Source organism: Pelecanus crispus, chromosome 1, assembly GCF_030463565.1.
Source record: "Pelecanus crispus isolate bPelCri1 chromosome 1, bPelCri1.pri, whole genome shotgun sequence".
In the NCBI taxonomy this organism is placed as follows: domain Eukaryota; kingdom Metazoa; phylum Chordata; class Aves; order Pelecaniformes; family Pelecanidae; genus Pelecanus; species Pelecanus crispus.
In genome coordinates, this window is record NC_134643.1 from 101,832,817 (window position 1) to 101,857,847 (window position 25,031).

At 36.1% G+C, this 25,031-nt stretch overlaps 1 protein-coding gene across 4 annotated transcripts in view; it reads right to left on the minus strand.

Moving 5' to 3' along the window:
* Nucleotides 1-3,249: 3,249 nt before the first annotated feature.
* CBLB (Cbl proto-oncogene B) overlaps nt 3,250-25,031 on the minus strand; it is a 132,538-nt gene continuing 110,756 nt past the window's right edge. For 2 of the 4 annotated variants that reach the window (XM_075708306.1, XM_075708302.1), the window contains 6 exons: nt 17,748-17,891; nt 13,039-13,145; nt 12,827-12,955; nt 11,382-11,519; nt 8,935-9,054; nt 3,250-3,512 (listed from right to left, as the gene is read on the minus strand). In XM_075708306.1, the coding sequence (XP_075564421.1) occupies nt 3,250-3,512; nt 8,935-9,054; nt 11,382-11,519; nt 12,827-12,955; nt 13,039-13,145; nt 17,748-17,891 (901 nt within the window). Of the gene's footprint in view, nt 3,513-8,934; nt 9,055-11,381; nt 11,520-12,826; nt 12,959-13,038; nt 13,146-17,747; nt 17,892-25,031 lie in introns of all 4 variants that reach the window. The other 2 variants (XM_075708295.1, XM_075708314.1) reach the window with 2 other exon arrangements.

Sequence of the window (25,031 nt, forward strand, 5' to 3'; positions counted from 1 at the left end):
GGTCAGAGTCATCAGTGCAAAGTAAAGCTTCAAGCTGAAAATGAGAGAAATATAACAGAAGAAATGATCCTGGTGCAAAACTTCCTAAATTCACATTACAAAAAAAACCTGTGCCAGATGCACTTTTGAGATACTGAACATTAACAAATTTTACCAGTGGCCATTTTAGGGTTCCAGCCAAGCCATTAACATGGCTAATCATATCAAATTAATTTATTTTATCACTGTTTCGATTTTCTTCTACTCATAATCTTTGGACAAGATCCATGCTGCTGATGTCCACTTTGCTTGACTTCTGATTCAGCCAATTTGCTTAAAATGCAGTAATTTAGCCAAAAGGAGATAAAAGGTGAGGCCAACAGACATCAGAATGATGGTCTGAAGCCTGCAATGACATTTCATTGGAAGAAATATGATAGCATATGTTTCGGAGTTTAGCCAACTTTGTTCATTCAAGCATTCCCACTGAAGTCAGTCTTCCTTAAAGTTATATATGTACATAGCACACTGCCAGGCTCAAACCCTCAAGTCTTTCAAAGGTTGAAGTATTTTTACAGAACTATGTGTTTAGAGTACTAGACTGTAGCCAGATAATTTCTTTTAAGCCTATTAATTCCTGCATAGTAAACATCAACACTCTAGCAAAGTAATTTTGCTCCCTTTGACTTTAAAACTATTAACCAAAGCAAGTTTGAAATAGTCTTCACGTTCCACTATTTAGAAGTGTTATTAGCACACTTACTTAAAGATTAATGGAACTCTTTTCAAGTTAGCACTCAGAATATTGCTCATCAAGCTTTTTTAACACATACTAATAAAAAAAAGAAGTGTCACTGGTGGTCACAAGCAGAAAGGAGAAGGAAAAATTTAAAAACCTTAATCTATCAGGCAGCAGTTCCCGTTTCTAATTGAAACATAAGGCTGTCATGTATACTAAGCTGCTGCATAAAAATGAGAAAATGAGTTCTCCATTACAATTCAAGATTTCAAAACTCAATCTTCAGATTGTTTGCTCATCCTTGTAAAGCGTTCTTTTTTCACTGTCATCATTGATATGCTGGCAGTTATGCTGGAACCTCATTTAAGTAATTCCAGTGCAACCACAGTGTTTAATTTAATAGTATGAATCATTTTGAGTTTAGAGTTAGCTAAAATGCTACTGATGTTGTAAACAAACCAAATGAACAAGAGGGTTCAAGACTACACAAAACTTTCCCCCAAAACAAAGACATTTACTTGAACTAAAAGCACAGAATATAACTTCAACCAAAACTTTTCATAAGCTGTACTCAAGGAATGAACATTTAAAGGAAGTTGCAAATACCCTTTTCTAGGACATAAACTCAGAATCATTTGCTTAAATCAAAATGGAACAGAAGCTCTTTCCTATACCCTGAATTCTCCTGATCATCTTACATCACTGAAGCAGATTAACGATATCCATCCTATGCTTTGTGATGCTGCAAAATAATTTATTTAATTAGTTTTAAGACTAAGTTCTTTGATGAAACAATGGACTTTGAGATATCACAGTAATTTCCACTGGGTGTTCCCAGCTATTTTGAATCCTGCAATTCAGCCATTTGCTGTCTTTAAAAAAAAATGCATTGGCTACTGAGATCTGATCCTGTACGTGATGTAACTTTTACCACTTGCTCTTAGTGAAGGAGAACACTGACAGCTGAAAGGGAACAATATATACCTCGCACCCAGCTTAGCACACTGAAAATTCTCATATATTGTTCACATCTCAAAATGTGAAAAATATTCTAACTCCCACATGGTTTTATATTTTCCATAGTAATAAAAGAAAAGAAGATTTTAAAGTTTCCTAAAAAAACCCAAGAAAGCAGCAATCTTAAAAACTATTCTGGAAATATTTGGACTCCTAACTTTTGAGTGTACAAAGAACAGAGTTGTCCTCTCTCTCTTTTCTAAAACTGGGAAGATTTTTAATTTGGCTTGCATCAATTTGGGCTCAAAAATAAAATGTCAAAGCCTGAAGTATCACTAACCATGTAAAGCAAAAAGGTATTTCCAATTAAGCAGCTGAAAAGTGAGTGAATGAATTTGGGTATTAAACACATACTTGAGAATAATAAAGTGTACAGAGGAGGAGGTTAATAAACAACTTTGCAAAAAATATTGCTACAGTAGCATTAGGAATTAACAGTGCATCAAAGATTTAAAGTTTCCATGTTAATACAAACTGATCCAAGCCACAATGAACCACAGGATAATCACTCAAACAAAAAAATTAACCGCATTCTACTTTACAGAAGCTAGAACTGGAATTTACCTGAATAATATGATTCAAAAAGACTCCTTCTAATCTGGCTTGCCTCAGTTTACATAGGTCATAGAGAACTGGTGCCATTAGTGTGTAACCAAAACACAGTATTATCACGTGCATTTGGTTTTTTTGAACATCTGCAATCAAATACTCAAATTTGAAAGAGCTTTTACGTGTCAGAACTCAGTATCACTCCTGCATGAGTGCATGTTTTATTTGTTAGTTGGGATTTTTTTGTGGAAACTCTGTATAAAAGACCTTGAGGACTACAGGTCACGGAATTCATGTTAAACAGGAAGCTGCCCAACATTACTGTCAAAATACCTTTAAAAAGGCAGTTCGTAGACAGACTAATGCATTTTACATTCAGACATTTCCTCTCTCAAAAGCAAAGGAATCTCAGAAGAAAAAAAAAATCAGTAGTGAAGGCCACATACTTTTTGCATTTGATGAACTGAAATGCAAAAAACAATTAAAGCATCTTGTAAGAGGGGAAAAAAAGAACAAACCACACACACAGAACTTCTGGAAAGTGACGATTTAGTTGATGGGGTGGTCAGCATGGAAACTGTCGGGAATGCTACAGCAGAACTGACCACAAGTACAAGGGAATAGGAACAGGAACATAGTACAGGCGTCAACTAGAAAACTGTAACTTGCCAACTTGTAAACAAGAAAAAGCATTTCACAGATTAAAAGTTCTAGGGAAGTAAACTTCTTTAAATTATTTTGTCAGTTCAACCCTGATTTAAAAAAGTATGGCTAGCAAAAATACATAAGCCTCAGCATATTTATAAGTCTTGATCAGAGCAGCCATGAGCCTTTGATAAACGGCTGGAAACAAACACCCTGTTACTAAGGATGAAAGAAAAATATTCCATTCTCTTCTTCCTCTCATTCCCGAATCCACACGTGTATATGTAGAATTCACACGCTCCAAGAATATCTTGACGCTGCTATAGATTGAGACGTGGGGAGACTGGTGGAGGAAAACAGACAAACTCTCTTAAAATACTACGGGCCACGTCAACATTATTCTGGGCAATTTCAAGCGCCCTCTTGACTTCTTCAAAGGAATAGCCCTCTCCCATAAGTTTTGCAATTTTTGCATCCACATTTTCCATGGAACTGTCAGAGCTGTATGCTTTCCTGTGGTGTATTTCTGGTGCAGTCCTCCGAGGAAGTGGTTTAGGGGGCCTGGCTGGTGCTTGTGAACCATCTGTTTCAAATAAAGGAGATAGAAATCATTATAAATTGGCTTAAAATAGTGTTATAGGTAAGTCAAGCCTCATGAAGCAGTTTAAAAAGTAAAATTCTACAGAAACATGAAGAGATATTTTAATTCACTGATACATCTCTTTTTAAAATTCGGACAGAAGCCGAATTCGTCAAGAACATCCAAAATGGAAATAATGTAGTGAAATACTATTTTACTCATATGATAGGAACATGCAAGTTACAATGTGAATTATCCGAAGCTGGAAAAAAAGAATGATGAAACAGCAAAGATGGTGAAAATAGTCAAATAGTCAAAATTTCAAAGGCTCTCCACTCTCAACCCACAGTTTGAGAACTTTTTCTTAGTCTGTTTAAAAAAAAAAAAAAAAAGCCAAAAACAAAACCCAAATTTGATCACCATTTTATTCAGGAACATAAGTTGTGCAGAAGAGGAATCCAGCCAAATATACCCGAGGGAGAAAAATCCTTCACTTATTGGTACATTTTGCAAATTCTGTTCAGTCAACTGCAGTCATTCCAATAGCAGCTATGCGTAAGTACAGAAATAACTGGTTTCTCAAAAAAACCCACTAGTCCAATTATTTTCAGCAGTGAGAACAGAACATGATTCTTCCTCTCCAGTGCCCCTTTGGAAATACCTCCCCTTTCCTTCTCTTCTATGGAAAGGTTACCTTCACAGTTAATGCTGGTGCTAAGAATCATGATGTGCCAGTGAAAAAAGCTAATATTCAAACTTGATAATCTTCTCAGAGTCAAGAGTTTCGTGCTCAAGTAGACTTGGTACTTTACTGAAACCTCTTTATCCTCACTGATTCCACAATAAGAAGCTTAAATACAAGCAGGCATAGAGTAGAAAACACTTTCAAGAGCAAAGTATTTAAAAAAAAAAAAAAACCCACAACACTTTAATCCTTCAAAAAGGGTTCTAGAAAGTTCCATCGACAGTGACTTTGATAGATAAATTAGAGGAATTTCTGGCTGTGGTATTTCCTGTTAACTTACACTGACAGCAATGGCATTTTGCAGTGTTAAGTACTTCAGAGGCAGTTTTTCAGTGATGAAAGAAAGTTGCATTTCTAGTATTGCTGTTACAACATTCTACCTTATCATAACACTGGATAGAGAGAGCTGGAATTCAACCAAGTGCATTAAACACTTCAGATGAATGAAAATAGTTCACATTAGTGAATGTCTAACCAAGGCGTATTTTTCTCTCAACTTAGTTTCCATGCATTCAGATGAGAGTATTGCTATAAATTTTAATTCCATTTCTTAATTCAGAGAAGATAAGCAAATAGTACTTTTAGCAAGATGGTGATATTCATGTAACAAATGGATGAGAGTATTTGATTAAAAATTTACAGTAAGGGGCTAAGGTTAATTTTGTTCTAATTTCATTGCCTATTTTCCTTGCAAATAGTTATGACACAACCTACAGATAGTAAGGGCTATTTCATATTTGTTATTATTTTTTCCTCTCTGAAGATGAAAAGAACTATATAAACACTAAACATTCTAGTAAACACACCTGAAGCAAATCCAAACCTGCTATGAAGGTGTGGAAGATCCATGAAACACACTGGTTTGAGAAATTAACTATAGCTCAGGAAAAGTGGTTAATAACTAAAAACCAAATCAGAAACAAGTTCAAATTTCTCATTTCACTTATTTTAGAAAACTCAAGACTGTAAGAGAAGAATATTCTTTATATTTAAAATAATGGTATATCATGTTAAAAACAGTCAGTTTTCATCCACAAACATTTCAAACTCTTAATATGCATATTTTGTTACAGACTTCATTTCTATAGAGGAATAAACAAAATTAATTTGAAAAATTTACATTTTGCCCGGGCTTGAAGTTCAGAAGAAATTCCTTATGCATAGATCAGATCCTCCTCTGTGTGTGTTACATGGTATTTTTCGCCCTACCCCAGTCTAATACAGGCTTAAAACTGAAATTATTTCTTGTATAAAACCTTCACTTTGCTGAAGCTTCGAAACAAACATTCTTAAGCAATCACATCATTTAGAAAGGTCATTTTTACTTCTGTCAGCAGATTTGCAGCATAGGCATTTTATTGTCACTACAGTGACATCTCTACATAGCACAGAGACTTCAAGATCTTTAGCCCCCTCTCGCTACCTCAGTTCCCATTGTTATTTTTAAACGCTGACATCTCTTTCAATATCTTCACATCCACATAAAATTTTAGCTGAAGCTGGGTATCACATTGGATCCTGAGCTTAGAGATACTAAGCCTAAGCTGCATGTCTATCTGGACACTGAGATAGAGGTATTTAAGCAGGACTTTCCTTCCCATCCTCTCTGATGTTTCCGCCACCGTGGATGCTTAACTAAAAATTCAAATAAATTCTCTAATTGTGTAATTCAATTAAGAGTTTCTACAGCAAGGAGCTTCCTCTATCACTGACATTTCTGTAATTCAGCACTAGATTTAACCCTTAGGTAACAGCTCAGTACAAAGGCAGAGACAGGCTCATTTAATACATATAATGTTTAAAAAGCATGGAAAAAGTTGCAAGGTGAGAGTGCTGTGGCACAGTGGGAGGAGGATATTTGTAGTGATGCCAACTGCCTATTCCTCTCTGCTGTGAAATGGCCCTCCTCTTTTCTTCCCTTGCTGCTTCTCCTGTATGTTCCATGGTCTTTCACCAACAGACTGAGAAGCATCAGAGAAGCAGGTGATGAAGGCTTGTTGTGCAAGACCCTCTGTGGAGCAGTGGCAAGCAGCTACATCTAATCTAACTGGGGTACAGGAACAAAGCATACCCAGGGGAGATCTATACTAAGGAACTGACAGAGCAGAGAGAAATTGAGAAAGGAGTAACTGCACGTATTGGTCCATCAAGCTCTTAGGTATGATCTTCATATTTTGCATTTGCTGCGTATTTTGCATATTGCTGCATCACTGCAGCAGATTAGTGCCCCTAGGGTTAACTGAAATTCACCCTGAAATAATATGAAATAATCCACACACCCCCCACCCCCCCCCCCCCAACATTTCTGTGTAAAGGAATTTAAATTTGCATGCAAGAGCTTCATTAAGGCCAGGCGAGTGAATAAGCAGCAGAAAAATATACTTCGCTAGCCATTTGAATCCATTTCTTACAGAATAGCTAAATTCAGTAAAATATAGCAGACATCTGTATTAGAGGCCTAATTTTCCTCTACCTTCCCCACGTATCATTGGCTGTGCTTAGATAAAATGCGCTAACTATTAGCCATATCTCCTCTTGTTTTTACTGTAATAATTTTAAAAGCTTGTATTTTAGAAGTTTGAAAAACTATGCCTTTGGGATAGGTGCATAGTTGAGAACTATTTCTTAAGTCTCCAATACTAAATACATTGCTGAATTAGAACAAATTAGAACAAATTTCTCATTACATGTTAACGATTCAGTTAAGCATCATGACAGTCAAACAGAGGCACAGAAGTTAAAGGACTCCCCATGCTACTCTAGGGAGCCAGTGGCTAAATAATAATTAGATTTTAGAATGAACTACATTTCTTTTCCAGCTAGTTCAAAGAATCACCATATGAAAGGGCCGAAATGAAGAATTTCCTAAGTGAACTGATTAGTTCAGAATAAATGCAAAAACAAAAGTTCTGAATAGAGTTACATCTCTACATTGTCTTTTTAAATCATAGATGAAGGTGAATCAGTTCATCCTGAAGCTCATCAGTTCTGTTCTATGGAATTACTGCTACTGTAAAAACAACTTTCCAATTAAGAGTATGACATGATCTATCACACAGTTTTCATTTAATTGAAATTAAATTGAATATCTTGATGTACATCAAGCTGATTTAGAATGATATTTATAGCAAAGGTCAATGCATGTGGTGTTTTAGAAGATGGCTGTGGGAAACATACAGATAGAAAGATATTTTTTAAGTGACATCAGAAAGCTCCATGATCTTAGGTAGCAAACATCTTGCAGTAATTTAGGAAAATTAAAAATTGTTCTACCACAAAATTGCAAGAATTCTCCATAACTTTCAAAGGTAGTTATATCTTTGTCATAATTTGTATTATAAAAGAATTTAAAGTGCCCTAAATAAATCTGGTTAACATTGTGAGACAAATAGATCCTTCGGTGTCACATATAAAACATGCATTATAAAACAACTTTTTTTTTTTTTCCTAACAAGGGGCGGGGGGGGTGGGGTGGGCGGCGGGCGGGACGTGGAGGGTAGAGGAAGAGAAACACTTGTTATATTAGTAGAGGTATCCTCCCAAAAGTGCTGCTCTTTACCAAAGGCATCACACTAATTCTCAAATGTGATATTCATTAAAAATTCTGTAGCACTCTTCAGGCTTACTTAACTTCCCCTGTACTTTAAGTTGGAAAAATATATTCTTTCATTCCTGTACCACAGCAAAGATGAACTAGATATTCCTAAGAAGGAGAGATATAATTACAATTAAAAAATGTATCATTTTTCTACTTGTGATTGTTGTAATTAAACACTGATGATCATTACAACTGAAAGACTAGAGAAGCAAGTCCCTTCATTTCTTTGTGCATTAGAAAAGAGGTTTCATGCACAATTCACTCTTATCTCGGGAACGAATAATGGTTCAAAGCATCACTTGCCTCTTTCTTTGTGTGGTCTCCCCACACAGCAAAATGATGCAGGTGGGACAATCCTCCCCCTTCCCCATATACCATGCACATCTAAAGAAAAGAAAATTTGTCTACAAATTGGTGAAAGTACTTTCAAATACAGGTAATACTTTATTTTATAATTAGTTTAATTAATTTGAGTAGCTTTCCTTTAAATACTATTCGTGTTTGCCTGAAAATCATAAGCAAAATTTCTATGGCAGAGGAGTTGCTTCTACTGGACCTGTTCCATTGCAAATGGAAGACTGAATTTTAATTGGGTTTGGTTCTTGTATTTTTACTAAGAACTTCTTAAAATTTTCTTAGAACTTCAGACAAACATATTAGCAAAAAAGATCAGAAAATAATACTACTTTGGAGAGTTAAAGTACATTTTTTTTTTTTTAGAAAGAAACAAAGATGGAAGTGAGATGCGTGTGGTCCTTGCAGGACTTCTGATCTCTTGCAAGCTTTAAAGGTGGCAGAAGAATCTCTGCCTTTCTCAAAAAATAAGGAACTCACGTAAGCATTCATTTATGGCAGCTGGTGAAACTGATGCCATAATACCTACACCTACAGACAACAGGTAGCCACTTCTACCTTTAATGCTGAACTTTAATCTCTGCTATCCTTTAATGATTTTGTATTTTTGTAAAGCAGTATTATCATTGCCATTTGTTGCCTGGAATGACAAAAACCTTATTGGACTTTATGAAAGTTATTTGCTTCATAAAGTTGTAATTTTGTAGAGGAACAGTTTTCTACCTTACCTGAAGAGGGAGGAAGTTGGTCATAGTCTTGAGATGTCCTATTTGTTTTGACGTTTTCTCCAGTTACTCTACGAGCAGGCGGCAAAGGAACATGACCAGTTATCGGATCAAAATGGGGATCTGTAATAACAGAACAAAAAAGGTGTCTTAGCCTAATTACAACTATTGTTTGGGGGAGGGCTGATGCATAGAACCTAGGCTTAAAACAGCCTCCCTTCAGACAGAGGAGCCATGAATCCAGAGGCGTTGCCCCACAGCATGTGCATATGCACATATACATCCAATTCAACACTTGCATTGCATGTAACTATGTCTTGAAGTGACAAAACCAAGAGCACAGCTCAAAGGTGGTCTATCCTGTACTGACCATGGCTCTTCTGTTTACATCCATGAGGTACCTTTCAATTACCAAACCCTGACACTGCTAGGATTGTGGCTTGCAAAGCATGGAAAAGGTTGCAAAGCCTGAAGCAGCACAGTAAGAAATATGCCAGCTATTCAGTTTGGTTAGAGCCTGGTAACACTTCTATGCTCTGCAGTTCACAGACTGCAGGGCAGACCTGCTATTCATACAGTCTCAGCTACGGGTAAATATTACAGGGACTGGTAAAGGCTGTGTCTAGGCTATTCAGTTCTCCCTGCTGATTACAGGAACAGAATTTAAAAAATGAGAAAATTATACAGTCCTGGCATATTGTGGGCTCTTTTTTTTTTTTTTTTTTTCTTGGCTATAATCCTGGACCTGGCTTTGGCTCTGGACTCTTATGAGAGTGTTTGTATGCGAGTACAACTTTTTGCTGTTGTTGATGATAAGATTATTATTCTAATCTGACAGGCTCTGATGGATAGCTGAGAAATCACCCCAAAGACTTGCACAGAAAGCAATCGTCAAAAACTCATCATAAATCATCTACAGCAGTTTATCTGACAACATGCAAAGCGAGTAATATGGCTTTAGGAATACCATATGAATAAAAAAAAAGACCAATCCACACAACTGGCGTACGCCTAAGTAGATGTATACACTTGTAAGATTAATGAAAATTGCTGCTATAAGATTGTATTCACTATGCAAATATGAAGAACAATACATGGCTGCAGACACATTTTCCTGATTTTTAATTAAAAGCTATTAAATGTTTTTAACACTATCAGTGATGTTTCTTTGATTATTTGGAAATAACACTTAATAATTTAAAACTCTGTATGTTTCTGGGAACTGCACACGGATGGACGGAGCTTGTGTGCATCTGTGTGTCAGGGCTTCTATTTTTACTCTCCATTCCCATTAGAACTGAACGGCATGGTGTGTGTTTCTGCATCAGATGATACAGTTGAGGCACCCATTCAGACTGGACTGAATAATAAAAACATTCCATAAAAGGTCATTCCAGTTCCACCTAAACTAGCTCACTTTCATCCCACAGCTACTATCATTCACAAAGGTCAGCCAAACGCCCAACAACCTGTCATGCTATTACGGATTTGCACATGACTGCTTGTTATCTACATTCTAGCATTCCTGTGATACTATTGCCAAAACATTTCATTTATCCCTCTCCATACAGCTTCTAAGACAAACAGATAGGAGGAGGAAGACATCTAACTGTACCACAAGGTAGATAATCAATGAAAATATTCCTGGGACAGACAAACTTAAGACACCAACATCCTTTGGAAGGTTCCAGAGAAAAAGAAGTCACTTCACGGGTATGCACCATAACCCACAAAAATCCTGTTGTAATCTGTGCCATCAGCAGCGAATGTAATCACCTTAATTAACCTGACAATCAAACACTTTTCAACTCAAAGACAAAATTCATAAATTCTGAACATAGCTTTTGTACCTTTTGCAAGCAAAATACCGGACTGAAAAAGTGTCACAGTGATTCATGGGGGGAGATAGGTGAAAAATTGACTTATCAGAAAGGTTATGAACCACAAGTGCCTGCAACTGTGTTCACAATTGATATAGTTTTGCGGCAAAATTTAGCAACAGTTGTAACAAAGCAGGAAGTTCTTTTCTCATATTTTCTTGTTTTTCCCCAAGTTCCAACTTGAAAATAAACCCCATGAATTATGTTTCACTACAGAAAACAGTGGGAGTTGACAAAAGATACAGACTAGTTCTACAGATTGCAACAGAAAACTTGGCACTTCACAAGTAACAACTCCTTCTGGAAAAGCACAATTTACACAAATGCCTAGCCTGGTATAGAAATATGGACCTTATTTCATTACTTTGTGATAATGAAAAGTTAAGTCTTTTTATATTCTGGATTGTTTCATCTCCGCCATTAAAGAAACCCCATTTTTTAATATTTTGTATAATGAAGTATAGACAAAACAGACTTCTGAAGCCTGATGACAACTTTCTCACAGAACAAATAAGCTTCTGAAGTAAAGGAGAAATAAACAAAATCCATTATTTCCCCTGCATTTCTTACCAGAATGGAGGAACAGTTCATGTCCTGAAGGAGGTCGGCTTCCTGAGCCAGCAGGTTTTGTGTGCTCAATCATGCTGTGCCGAGCAGGTGGTGGCGGTGGTGGTAGTGAAGGGGGTGAGCTATCAAACGCATCTTCGCCTGCATTTTAGAAAAGAATTATTAGATGAGCAAAACTTCCTTAAGAACTGTAGAATAAAGAGTGAAGCTTAAAATTTATTTTTCTCTGGCTGCTGAGGCCGATACTGCTTGGGTTCATCTAGCAGCTCAGTGACTCCAGTAATGGAATTGTAAACCTGACTCTTAATATGCACAATCCTCTTCTAAAACATGCCCTGAATGACCTTTTGCAGTGCTCGGTTTCTTTTCTGGGATGGGGTGAGAAATTTCTTTTAGTGGCTCAATTGCCAAGAGTGTATTATAATGAAAGTTTTCACTGCATATCATTGTGGAATAACAGCTATGTTTCAGTGGCTAAGCAAAAATATTTATATTCAAACACCAATGCTGACTACATTGAATCTGCTACATTGATACTGCATATTATCTTCACCTGCTGTTCTAAAGCTCTGACCCCAGATATAAATCGAATTTTCTAGGGCTTGGCAAAAGAATGTACCCCTTACACAAAGGTGGTGCAGACAGGACTAGGGTTAACAAGCAGTGTGATTTTTATGTGTTCTTCTGCCTTCAATTCTATGTACTCTTGCAACTCAGGGACACTTCAGGGACCAGAGAGAGTATATTGCAGGAACATGGCAAATGTTCAAAAGGCTTTATAGAAACAGAAAGTTGGATGATAACACATAGACTACAGTCTAACAATCATGCAGCTGAGTTTGTCAATGATGGTGTGGGTGTTGGCCAAGCACAGCCCCAGTACATATGCAGAGCTCACTGACTTTTGTGTAAGAGAACAGAACAGAAACCAGGGTTGGAAAAGATAGCTTTTGGTGATTGCAGGCAGCAGTGAGTTTTGAACTGTCCCTTCACAGTGGGAAAAAACTAGAAACAAGCTTATTAATTTAATTTAGTTTTCTTTGACTTAAATACCACCTCTTTGGCATTCTTCTTTGTATTTGATAAAATAAATGGAATTATTTAAGCTACCATTGGAAAAACCCTCCACTCTTGCATTAAATGGCAATGCTCAAACTTCATATTGAGGGACGAAAAATGATAATTTATTTTAGGGAAAATGGTTTTGCTTTTCTTTATAGCTTGAACATAGATTTCGTGTGCCTTTTCGTCTGTCTTGAGTGAGGGCTTATAGACAGATACCAAGTACAGATCATTGACATAAATACTGACTTACAGCTGTAATATTTAGCCCATAGCTTGTTTGGTACTCTTAACATACTCAGTATTGGTTGTTTTTCAATAAACATGGCATTTGGTTCATTTAGGCAATGTTAACCATTAAATGCAATCAGCAAAAAGTCTGCAACCTAAAGGGGGCACCAGAAGATCATAATCGGAGGGTGTCCTGTTGAGCAAAGAGCTGTGTTTTGGGTTGTCTCTGGTAGGAGGTCGTGCAGGTGGCAAAGGTACCGGAACAGTAGGTGCATCATAGACATCTCCTGAATGACACAATCACAAGAAGTGAATGTTTTCTTGCTGTACCCTAGAACAGCGTAGAGTAAATTTTCTTGATAAATACTGAAAAATAAAAACATACCTAACTCTGGATGTTTTGATTTCTTCATCTCAGAAGTAGTACTGTGTGTCCCATTTGTTACTCCAGCACATTGACCATTCTCACACACCCTGAAGACAGACATTAAACAGAAAGCAATCAACCAGTTATCCAAGTATTAATTCCCAAAATGACCAAGTATTTGAGCTGGCAGTCCATTATAGGGAAACGAAGGAAAGATGATAAGCTGCATCAATTTTAAACTTTATGTTTTTTATATTGAGAGCAGATACTGGTTAACTATCAATAAAACTCCATTGAAGGATTATGCTGCTGTCTTGGTGGGATACTAGCATGGCTTAAATAACTTACTCAAGGCTGCAACGTAAGATAGAGGAAGAACTGCCATTAAACATAGTCCTCATTTCAGAGCTCAGGTCATTAGTTTATTCACACAGTTAAATCACAGACTCAATCATATTTCACTTTCCCAGATGTTGAATTTTCCCTAGCAGAAATATGGTAAAGGGAAATATAGATTTTGGTAATTATCCACGCTGAAGTACACAGAAAAGTCATTAAACAAAATAAAACAAAACAACAACCAAAAAATGCCAAACAGAACACCACAACACACCACTAACAATAAAAAATTTCAACTAAACCCTTAGCCAAACACTAAAAAAAAAAAAAAAAAATTCAACTAGCCAAAGCAGTTTTGCATGCACCTATTCATTTCTGTATCAAAAAGCTGTCTCACTGATTAACCGCAGTTTAGTAATTTTTTAAAATGGAAGCATATTATGCCCTCAAAATTAAACAATAGTACCAAATTAAATATGAACATCATCTAAACCAAACAGTACAAAGTTGCTTATAATCTTGTCAGAAAAATACTGGAGATTATTTTCATAAGATGACTGTTCAAATACTGCAGGGAAAAACATAGAACAAAAGCCTTTTCATAATATTAAATAATGTTTAAATGAATGTGAAAGAACTGGGAAATTACTCCTGTCATTGGAACTGTGGGCCCTGCATGTTCAGAAAGAACCAGAGAGTTTCTTTGGAAAAAGGCCACCACGCTAAACAATTTCAGCTTAAAAATAAAAATCCCAACCCACCATGCACCATTATTACTAAATACTGGCAAATCTGCCAGAGCTATACACAGCTAAAATTTCAGATCTTGGGTTTTTACCAATAGTATGAACATTAATAAACCTATCAGCTTTGGCCATATGGAAAGGAGGGATGAATACAGGTCTGGAATCATTTAAAATATATAAACAGGAAAGAGGAAGTGAAATTGTGTTTGTGGTCCCAAGAGTTATCACTAGGAGTAATGAAATCAATGTAAGAATAATTACAAGACTTAAAAACCAAAACAAACCAAAAAACCTAATGGTAAGAGCTATTTCGTTATGAATTAATTTCCCCAGGGAAGTGGTAGAGGAAGTGCTGCTTCTATCTTTGAAATTAGATTGGTTCAATCTCTCAAATGCAGTGGGTGAAACACTTCGACTCCTCAGCATGTACACTAACTAAGAATATTTTCTACTTTAATTTGAATCTATTCTCCATTTTCAATAATCTAAGCAGCCACAGGCACTCAGATAACTTAACATGGCATCACTTCAGAAGTCCCGGTCATAATGAGCCCAGTTAAGTGATCAGTTTACAAATCATGCTGAAATACCTGTTTACATCAACAGCAAACACTGGAAAAAGGGCAGCAAATGAGTACTAACAAGCAAACCTTCTGTCCCTTTCCTTCTGGAAAAAGCTTTATTAGGAAAAGGTAGTGAATATAATAATGTATCATTCTTCTAATAGTAGCCTTATTAGTAATACTGAAATTCTTTCCCTCCATTTCTTATTGCTGAACTTGCCCCATACCCAGGAAAGGATGATCAGCTGTAACAAACCAGACAATCAACTGATCTGCCAGAAAATAAGACTGTGAATAATTTTTTGTATTATTCTCGCAAAATTTTTTAGCTTTGTTTTATCTACTGGTAAAAGAGCAGAAAGTCTTAGAGGCAATACAAATTTGGGGGCAGGATGGAAGAATGACATAGTTCCTAAATGACAAAACATGCAGAAGAAATTTTGTAGGCTCTTCAGTTTACTGAAAACTCTAAGTACTATCCAAGAACTGAGGAAGCAACACTTAGGAGAGAGATAAGAGAAGGTGACAATGGAGGACAGAATTGAAAGGTGCTAAAAATTTATGACAATTAAAAAAAAGTATTATTAACAATTTGCTGAACAATACTGAAAAGTTAAGCTTTTATTAACACTACCCTCCCCACGAGATTAAAAGAAGTGCATTAAAAGAATACAGCATCAACCAGAATCAAGATTCTTTTTGAAAGCTTTATCTCAGCTTTCACATCTAAGCAGTGCCATTAGCTAAAAGGAGACATTTTAAGTATATGGAATGTCATATATATTCATACACAAATATTCAATAGGATTTTTTTTTTTTTAAATGCTTAGGAGAACAGTTTGTTTCGAGTTAAAATTCTTATCAGAACATATAATAAGAAGAGTTAGCAGTTGTAATCATAGAGCAACCTGAATGGCAAGCTGAGGTATTTTCTCTGTAGCAAATCCTGGATTAATGCCAAAACACCCACCATAAGCACAAGACCAAGTACACTAGCTAAAAAAAAACAAACCAAAACCTAAAAACTGGAAGAAACTTTGAAATCAGACTTCCATCTACAGCCTCTACTAATAATTCTAATGGCCTGGTGAAATCCTGCACCAGCCAACTAAAAGCACTCAACTCTTTTTTTCTGCAAAAGAAGGATACCAGAAAATGAGACGTTTCTAGTTTTCCAGCTGGTTATTTTCTCAAGAACCTTTCAGGGTGCATCTAGATATTAGCATTTTAGTTGAGGTCAGGAGTATGAATTGAAACAAATCTCCACAAGTCATCCCCACTTACAGCACTTTGGTTTACATTGCGGAGAGGTCTCAGAGCATGCATACTCAATTGCTTCTAGATGATGTTAACTTCTAGATGATGACCTGTAGGAGCTCATCCAATGTGCTGCAATTACTAAAGGGTACTCCAGCCACAGGACTATGTTAGGGCTAGTCTGAATCCAAAACTTCCCAAAACATACAGTGTGGATGTAGGGTCCTTGGAGTCAATTGCTCCCCTCTACAGACCCACTCCTACTGCACCACACCACAACCTAGACAACTACTTACTAACCTAGACATAGCCCTCAGAAGCTGCTAAACCAAGGTAATCTGTCTGCATACTGCTTGCTCTCTTCTGTTGCAGACAATTTCTTGTCTAAGAAAGGTTACATCCTGTGTAGTCATGCAAGCAACTCAGCCTCTATTAGACGACTTTGCGTGGTACAGAAAGACATTCCCATGCAGAACCCACAACACACTGAGATAAAAAAATGGCATAGGTAAAAAGTATTAGGACCTTGGATTTTTTTTTTTCCCCCCTTCCCATTTGTTTGCTTGGCCAACATTGAGCGTTTTAGTCATCATTGTTTTTTTTTTTTTTTTTTTAAAGTCTCATAGGGTAGATAGGAATTTAAATATTCAAGACCATAAAGCTCAGGCAACTGTGTAATATTCACATCTACGCAGTCAAGGTTGGATCAGCATTTCTAATGGACAGAATTTTTAACTTGCATGCAAGGAGTGATCAGACTATGACCTTTTTTCCACCTGTTCTAAATATCTGATTAAAGAGGTCTAAAAATTGTTAATTGGCTAATTTCGGGATGAGACATGTCAAGCTTTATTGATGATGGGTCCTTGACATCACATTCTGACAGAAAGATGAAAAAATGGCAATACGTCACTGCATTTTTTCTTAATACCAGAAGAGTCTGAACTTTTTAGACCAATACTTGTTTTAATATCATACTTTTGACCTACCAGACCAGTAGAGAATTGGCCCTTCTTTTTCCCAAGACTTATTCTCTTAATTCCAGATATTCAGATTTTTTTTATGAGTCAAAGACCAAGAAGTTCACCAGGAATGACATAGCCTTCAGCTGCCATGTCCCTTGGCTCCAAATCTCCTTGCCATAATCCATTAATAATTCAGAATTGTGACAGTTCAGAGATATTATTTTAGAACACTTTTAAAGCAAAAGAGATATATTCCATCTGAATTTAAAAAAAGGTTATCTTCCTGAGAAGCACAAAGAAAATATACTGTGAAACAGGCTCAAAAAGCCAAAAAGACATAGCACACATGGGATGAAGGGAGAATAAAAGTATGTACATACAGCTGCCAATTCACATATCTTTTCAGCACTGTGTTGCTTCTTAAAATGAACTATATGAAATGTGAAAGTTTAAGATTTTCAAAGCTGACTTCGGGAATTTCAGTCACACAATTCTCCTAAAAATTAAATTTGCGAGAATCATGGGGGTTGAATCTCCTGGTCAGTTCTGAAAACCTCAGCCTAAGGGAAAAAAGGATTAAATGTGGAAATGGTATTCAACAGAAAAAAATACCCAGTTCTGACACAACAGAGATACAATAAAGTGAACTTCACAGGTTTATGACTGTGGTGGTGGTAGTCAAATGAAACAGATGCGTAAGTAATCCAAACGTGAAAAGATAAGACATTTCAGAAGACAGGCAAGCTTAACGATCATTATAAATGTTGAATCCAGTTAAATTTGGGAAAAAGCAGAGGTTTTGTAAATAAGTTGCCTTCAAGGCTGCTAAATGACCTTACCGAGCAAGAGGTTTTATATTATGACTATGAGGTGGTTGTGAGCTCAGTATTACAGGATGTGAAGAAGGAACTTTGTATTCATCATCATCATCTGTGTGATCCCTTGATTTATCAGACAGAGAATTTGCTGAAGGAACAGGGCACCTAAGGAGATGAGAAAAAGATTGGTTTTGCTTTAACTCTTACATAATTGACCTCAGTGTAATACACAAAATACTCTTCTTTAGCCTAAACATCGTTAATACACTTCTGCTACATATAAGGTAACAAAAACACGATGTCAAACTAAAACTTGTAAGGTTACTGGCTTTCTTGTCACTGAGAATACATAGATAAAAGGGCAGCTGACCTTCTATGAGTTAAACAGCTACTTTAAGCAAGCACAACATAACAGAGAATTGCAAAGAATTAGAGTACTAAATAGGTACTTACAAAGATTAACCTGTTTGCACTTATCAAAAGAACTACACAAAAGTTAATTCTGGGCAAATAGTATTTAGCAGGACTCAGTGAGGCAGAGGACATTCACCATTTCTGTGAAGTCTTGTTCCAGCCATACTGTTATCAAACTCCCAGAATTTGCCTGTATTTTAAGTTATTTTTACTTTAAACAATAATTGTATTTAATTATCCTCCCAGACAGTGATTTAGATCTCTTCTTGAAAGCAGTGGAAGCCCAGGAAAGAGGTAGACTTTACAATCTCCATTTACAGGTACCAAGTTCCATCGTGGAGAATACTGCTGGATATGAGATTTCTTTCAAAACTAAAAAATGAACTCCTATCTAGTTTTCTGTTATATGAATGTCAACAAAATGATGGGCAAAAACTTCATTTTAGTGAGGAATCTGGGGAGAGTGATTTTCTTCGATATTGACAAGCTCAACATATCTTTTGGCCTTCATAAAATATAACTAGTTAGGTTATAGGTCTAGCAATCAACATCATCTACTCTTTTATACACAGAGCCCCTCCATTTATAGCAATTACTCCAATACATTAAAATAAATAAGAAACTCACAAAACATCTGAAATACAAAAGCTTACATTAAGGACTTAATTTAACTTCAGCTTGATTATACATGAAAACCACGAACAGAAGTTGGATTCTTACACTAGCTGAACATGAAGAGCAGTAAATGTATAACTTTAAAAATCATCTGGATATTGCATTATGCAGAGAATAGCACCTTTATTCTTTGCTACAAAAAGCCAACAGCTGGAGGACCTTGAATAAAGATGTGCAATGCATCCACAGCCATTTTGATTTGTGGCTTGAAAGTATGGTTAATGACCCCTGAGCTGAACTACATGCTACATTACAAGATACATCTACTTCATACATCATTTAGGAAAGTTCTTAAGGACTATAAGGAAATATGAGAAGGGAGTGGACACACTTTCTCTTCCTGTGGTCTAGTTTGATTTTATCATAAGGGCAAGAGCTGAAGTGACAGGCCAGGCCTATCTCCTCATTTTTTCAACACCTGACTCACACAGCACACTTCTTCAAAAAGAAAAAACATGTCTTTCACTATTTACTGTAGGTGATACCACATGACTTCAGAACACCCAGGTACTCTCTGAACAAAATCTAATAACTAACTACCATGAGTACTGGCTGGCCAATAAATAAATAAAGAAATAAATGGAGAAATTAAAAGGAACAGAGAAAGAAGGGGGCAGATGTGCGGCTTTTGTTTGAATATATTCAAAGTCTAGAGCGCCCTATATACTTGTAACTTCTCCGACACTCTTTCCTTCAATTAGTAATATACTTTTGACTTAGAAACAAGCTCATGAAAGATGGGAATCCAACTTCTTTTGCAAAGACATACTAGCCAAAAACAGGGGGAAACAAGATTTATGGCACTGAACTGCAAACTCTGTATTGCAGTTTTCAATCGCCTTCTCTAGAGGGAGCAAAATTTCATACAGCAACGCAGTGTGAAATTGCTTTTTCCATCCTTGATTTCTTAGACGGACAAGAGGTTTGTGTCAATGCTGTATGGCCATTTAAAGAACAGAAGGTAAAAATGTACCAGGACAATGAGAACTCTGTAGCATTGTCAGGTAGACAGTTGAAAGGCTCACAAAGAATAAATTTTCTCATTTCTGTGGATGTGCAATCATTCTTACATGGCAATCCAGCATGTTCTGGAGATGGTTTTTATATATATATAAAAGTAAGCCTGCGGTTTTTGGAATTAATCACAAATTGAATTGCTCACTTCTGCAGATAGCAATGTTTGAAATATTAATATCTAGACCAGAAGTGTCCAATACCGACCAATACTGAATGTCCAATACTGACCAAACCAGGTTGGCAGTATTGTTTGAATCCCTATTCAGACTATTACTGGAAAAAAACAACCAAAACCCCCCTTCTTTGGAGGTCCTATCTGAAGCTGGTTACAGGAAAGATTTTTGTTCCTGGAATACTGTGAATTAAGTTAATTTTTTTAAGGAAATCTACAGAGTGAAACTGATAGCCTGATCATCACCTGAACTAAGTACAGCATTATAATAGCTAGTCTTATCAGCTTCCTGATAAAACCAGTTCTCAGACAGGAAAGCTGAAGGATTTGCTTACTGACAATTTAGAAACTAAAAAAATTTGGTATACTCAAGAAATACAAAAAATGTTTTCCCCTCTTCACCCTGTTCATGCCCCTGCTTTTTTTCTTATTTATTGAGTAGACACAAAAACATAACTTATGTTTTAACAAAGCTACACCTTTATTCACAGGATACCAGTGTGTATACATATGCCAAAATCAATTTCCCAACGTTATTACACTGCTGAGAAATTGTTACTGGTTTGGAGCTATTATTAAAGACGTAAGTTCCAAGACTCCTGCTTCTGAAAACTGTGCAGCCTTAGACAAGCCCTTCACACTAGTAAAGTCTCTCTTTCCCTACCTTTAAAGTAAGGAAAATACTTGTCAGGTTGTAAATACTATTATATGATTAATATTTGAAATGTGCTTTTGATTTGTAAAGCAGAAGAGTTTAGAGTACTAACATATAGCCAGTACACTCTCCATTAGGGTCCTAAAATTGTCCTATACTTACGTTATATTTTATTAACATTTCAGAATTCATATTTTTAAAATCATATTGCTCTTCCAATTTACTCCAGTTGTAGTATTTGACTATTGACAAAAACATCTTTTGCATTGGTCTGCTAGACATCTATTCCATTTTCTCCATGATTATTGAAATTTCTTCAAGATCAAATTGTTTTATTAAATCTCTATTGTTCTAAGACTAACTCTATTGTTCTACACAAAACCACCTAGTAAGATAAATAGACAATATTTTAGGTTTTTGGTAACTAAACAGATGAACATTGTCATTATAAGCGAAGACATGAAACACTTAGGCATCTGTTTATCAAGCTGGTGAACTTTTCTATAATTACACTTTAAAAAACTTCATTACTTTTACATCTGTAGAAGATTTGCATACAGAGGAATACAAAACTGACCAGTACACTGTATTTATATGCTCTTTAGTTTCCCTTCCTACTCTTTAAGTGGAAATATTTTAAAATTGAAAGTCAGAATTACATTGTGGTAAGTGTGACTTTGCATTTTCTGGTTTGTTGAACAAAAGGCTAGATGTCAATCTCTCTTATCCTACTGAGCACCAAGGGCCAAAGGCAAAACAAGAAACGATGTGAGAAGTCATTTTTGTCGAGCCACTTAACGTCCAGCTTAGTTGTAAATGGAACTCCAGGGAAACCAACATCTCACGCTTATTTAGAAGTATTTCAGGGAAAGGTTTCCCTTCCATCATTTACCGGTAAACTGATTCACAGAAGTTAGACACGATGAATTTGCAGTCCATGTATTTCAGTCTGGATCAGGACTGTGCTTTTGAAATGAATCCCTTTAATCTCCCCACTTACCACGCTTTGATTTGCACTGAGGAGTGCACAACTTGAATACTTTTCAGATTAAACTAAAATACATGATACACTCCAAGTGTGCCCCTGCTATGTTCTGATTGCTACAGACTGTTTGCATTCATGGGACAAGACTATAGCTAGTTGAACTGCCGCCCCATAACACATACAATACAGACGTCAGGTCCTTACTATCAACTCTTCTGTCCTATGCAGAATACTACTTGCTAGTGCAGACAAAAGTTTTAGTCTTGTAAGGCCTCAAGCAATCTCTGTTTCAGCGAGTAAGTGTTAAGTTATATGGACCACATGATCAAGTCAACACTTGTCAACGGCCCTCGAGTGTGCTCTACCCTTAAATCCAACGTGTATACAAAGCACTTCACCTTCATTCATAGAGGAGGACACAACTTTCTATTTGTCACAGGGTAAGCCTGCAACGCAACGAGAATTACCACAGATGAGGCGATGCATCCAAACTCACTGGCCTGTCAAGCCATGAGCTAAGGGTGCATTGTGTCCTCCAGAGCATCATCTCTCAGATGTCTAGAACCTGCACATCAGCAATGATCTTTCTAATGCCGCTAGAGAAGTGCCATGCCAAAGGCTGATTTCAAGGGAGCCAGGATTTCCAAAACACAGTTGCCTTTATGGAACTATGATTCCACCTTCAACATTTCTTAGCAAGACAGAAGGGATATCAAGAAGAGAAACACCTTTTGGTGCTACTTTCCCCTCAACTACCTCAAAGCAACTAGGTATTCCTAATATATTTATAGAATACAAAAGGTACTTGGAATTGGATGTCTCATGACATACTCAAAAACAGATGCGCTCTCACAGAAAACACCACAGTGGTATAAAGTACTTTTGAGACAAAGAGATTGATTTTCTATTGGTATAGCAAAATGGGACCTACTCACAGGAATGAAACAAACACTATTTAACTTGCACATTTCTAAGTTTTACAGAAGAAAGGTTCTGTATCTTTGACATAAAAGCTGTATATATTTTTTTCAAGAACAAAATAGCAATTTGATCAAAGCTGCTAAAAATAATCTGAAATAATTACAGCAATCCAATAAAAGAATAACTACTTTAACATGTAGGGTCAGCAACATAGTGGCTGAGTGGAAAATGAATATCAGATGGTTGGTTAACGTGAGTCCAACAATTCATTATTAAAGTATGGTTAATAATAATCGATTCAGTAAACTGAAAATAAATTGGCACTGTTTCCAGAAAAAAAAAAGGACACTAGTGCTTTTCTATTCATGTAATTTAGTAAAGAAAAAAGAAAAAAAGTCATATTTGTAATGTCTTATTCAGTAAAAACTGATCAAAGGAGTAGGGATACTTTAGAATTGCGAAGTTTCAACTAAGGGTCATTTTGCCTCCTCATTATTTAGACTAAGACATTTCATTCATGGTTAATGTATCCTTCAGTCAAACCTTTGAAATTACAGACTTCTGATAATAACTAGAAAAAAATCAAATGCCTTGTAGCTATATGAAACAAACTAGCTCTCAAGCCTCTGCAGAGATTGGGAAGTAGAAAAAAATTAGAGACTTGCACCAGATTGATTGCAGTAGCACAGCAGCAGAAAGCAAGAGTATTTTGGATCAAATACAGTTCAACATACTTATGAGGGCTTAGTGCAGTCAATTTAACAGGAGGAAAAATAACACTGTAAAAATATCCTCTCAGACATTTCAAATTAAGTCATACTAAATATTATTGAGGTTATCTTTTTGAAAGCAATTGTTGTGGTTGGTGGTGGAAACATTAAACTTATTAAACTTGCTATTTTTGAAGATCCCGCCATTTTTCTACCTACATATTGCCAGACACTGTTATAGATTATCAGGGTATTTTCTAGTGGTAACAAAAACTTAATTTGAAATAAATTTAAAATAGACTTATTAGTGTTTCAAGAAACAATAAACAATGATCAACTTCTAATTTTAACAGCCATTCCATGTGACATTTTAGTAGTTGTTCATTAGCCAATTTGAACTTCTTACCCCTAGGTTATATATTGATAATTTTACAGTTTAAAAATCAAAATTTAAAACATGCTGTATATTTTTTAAAAGGTTTAAGTACAAAACCAAACCAGAAATGAAAGTTAATTTCTTCCTGAAAAATTTATGGAGTGTGGTTTTAGCAAATGAAGATTTTCTTTTGGCTGGACTACATCAGTTTGCTATTCAGAAGACTTCAGTTAACGAAGATATTTCTTTTGACCAAGCTAAATTCACACATTCTAGTTTTGGATTGGCTTGACATGGATTTTTGTGCTTGTCTACATTGCTACGTTATCTTGAACAATTTCCAGTGAACGCTGTATGGTCTATGTATACATTGTACTTTCATCTAGGCTACACTTGCAAAAATCTGAGTAAAAAGATGGGATTTTCATGAAGCAGAATGTTTTGTTATTTCAATACTATGAAAAATAAAAATAAGAATCTTCCTCTCTTCAGAATTGAATTTGCTTTGGAATATGAAAATATTTATTTTGTCTATCAGAGTTTGCTGTCTCTTTCTGACTGACAGGGTGTGGAACATCCCAGGGGTTGCACTGTACCCTGGAAGGAGTACTCAGTCCAAGGAGATCGGTCTATAGAGGGGACTGATTACATGAGGTATCCAAATGGTACTCCTGTGATACCCTGCCCTCAATCAGGTTACATCACAACATTCAATTACAAAAACATCTGGATAATGTTCTAAAATTTGCTTCTGAACTGAAAGTAAACATGGAGAGCTTCAACTCAGCAGTTATTCCACCTGAACACGTGCTTCTGAATGAAAAAGCCAGTGCTCCACTGCACCTTTATTCTAGCACTTAGGAAGAGAATAAACAGTATATTAATGAAATGCTGAAATATATTTGTCTTTGATGTTAGCATTAACTGAACAACAATGGAACGAGTGCTGAAGATATGGCAAAATTACACACTAATGAGAAAATTCTCAGTATTAATGTGTGCTGACTGCCCAATTATTTTATTTAACAGCAAGAATCACAAGGAGTACATTGGAAAGAAACGGTAGGATAACATCAAACATTATGATATGCTCCGATTTCCTCACAAAACCACAAAAAATTCACAAACTACGTTATAGCACTTCCTTTCTATTTTAAATATCTCTTATTCTGTAGAAAACCCTGTGTAATTCAGAGTCCAAAGATACTTGCTGCGCACAGCAACATCTTGGTACCAAATAAACAGCCGTGTTACTGGAAGACTAAGAGGAGTCTCAACTTGAAATGACAAAATTTCCCAAACCATATTCTGGAACTCAGGGAGGTTGACTCCATTTAAAATGGATATAAAATGTTTTGTTTGTTTTTTAGCCACAACAAA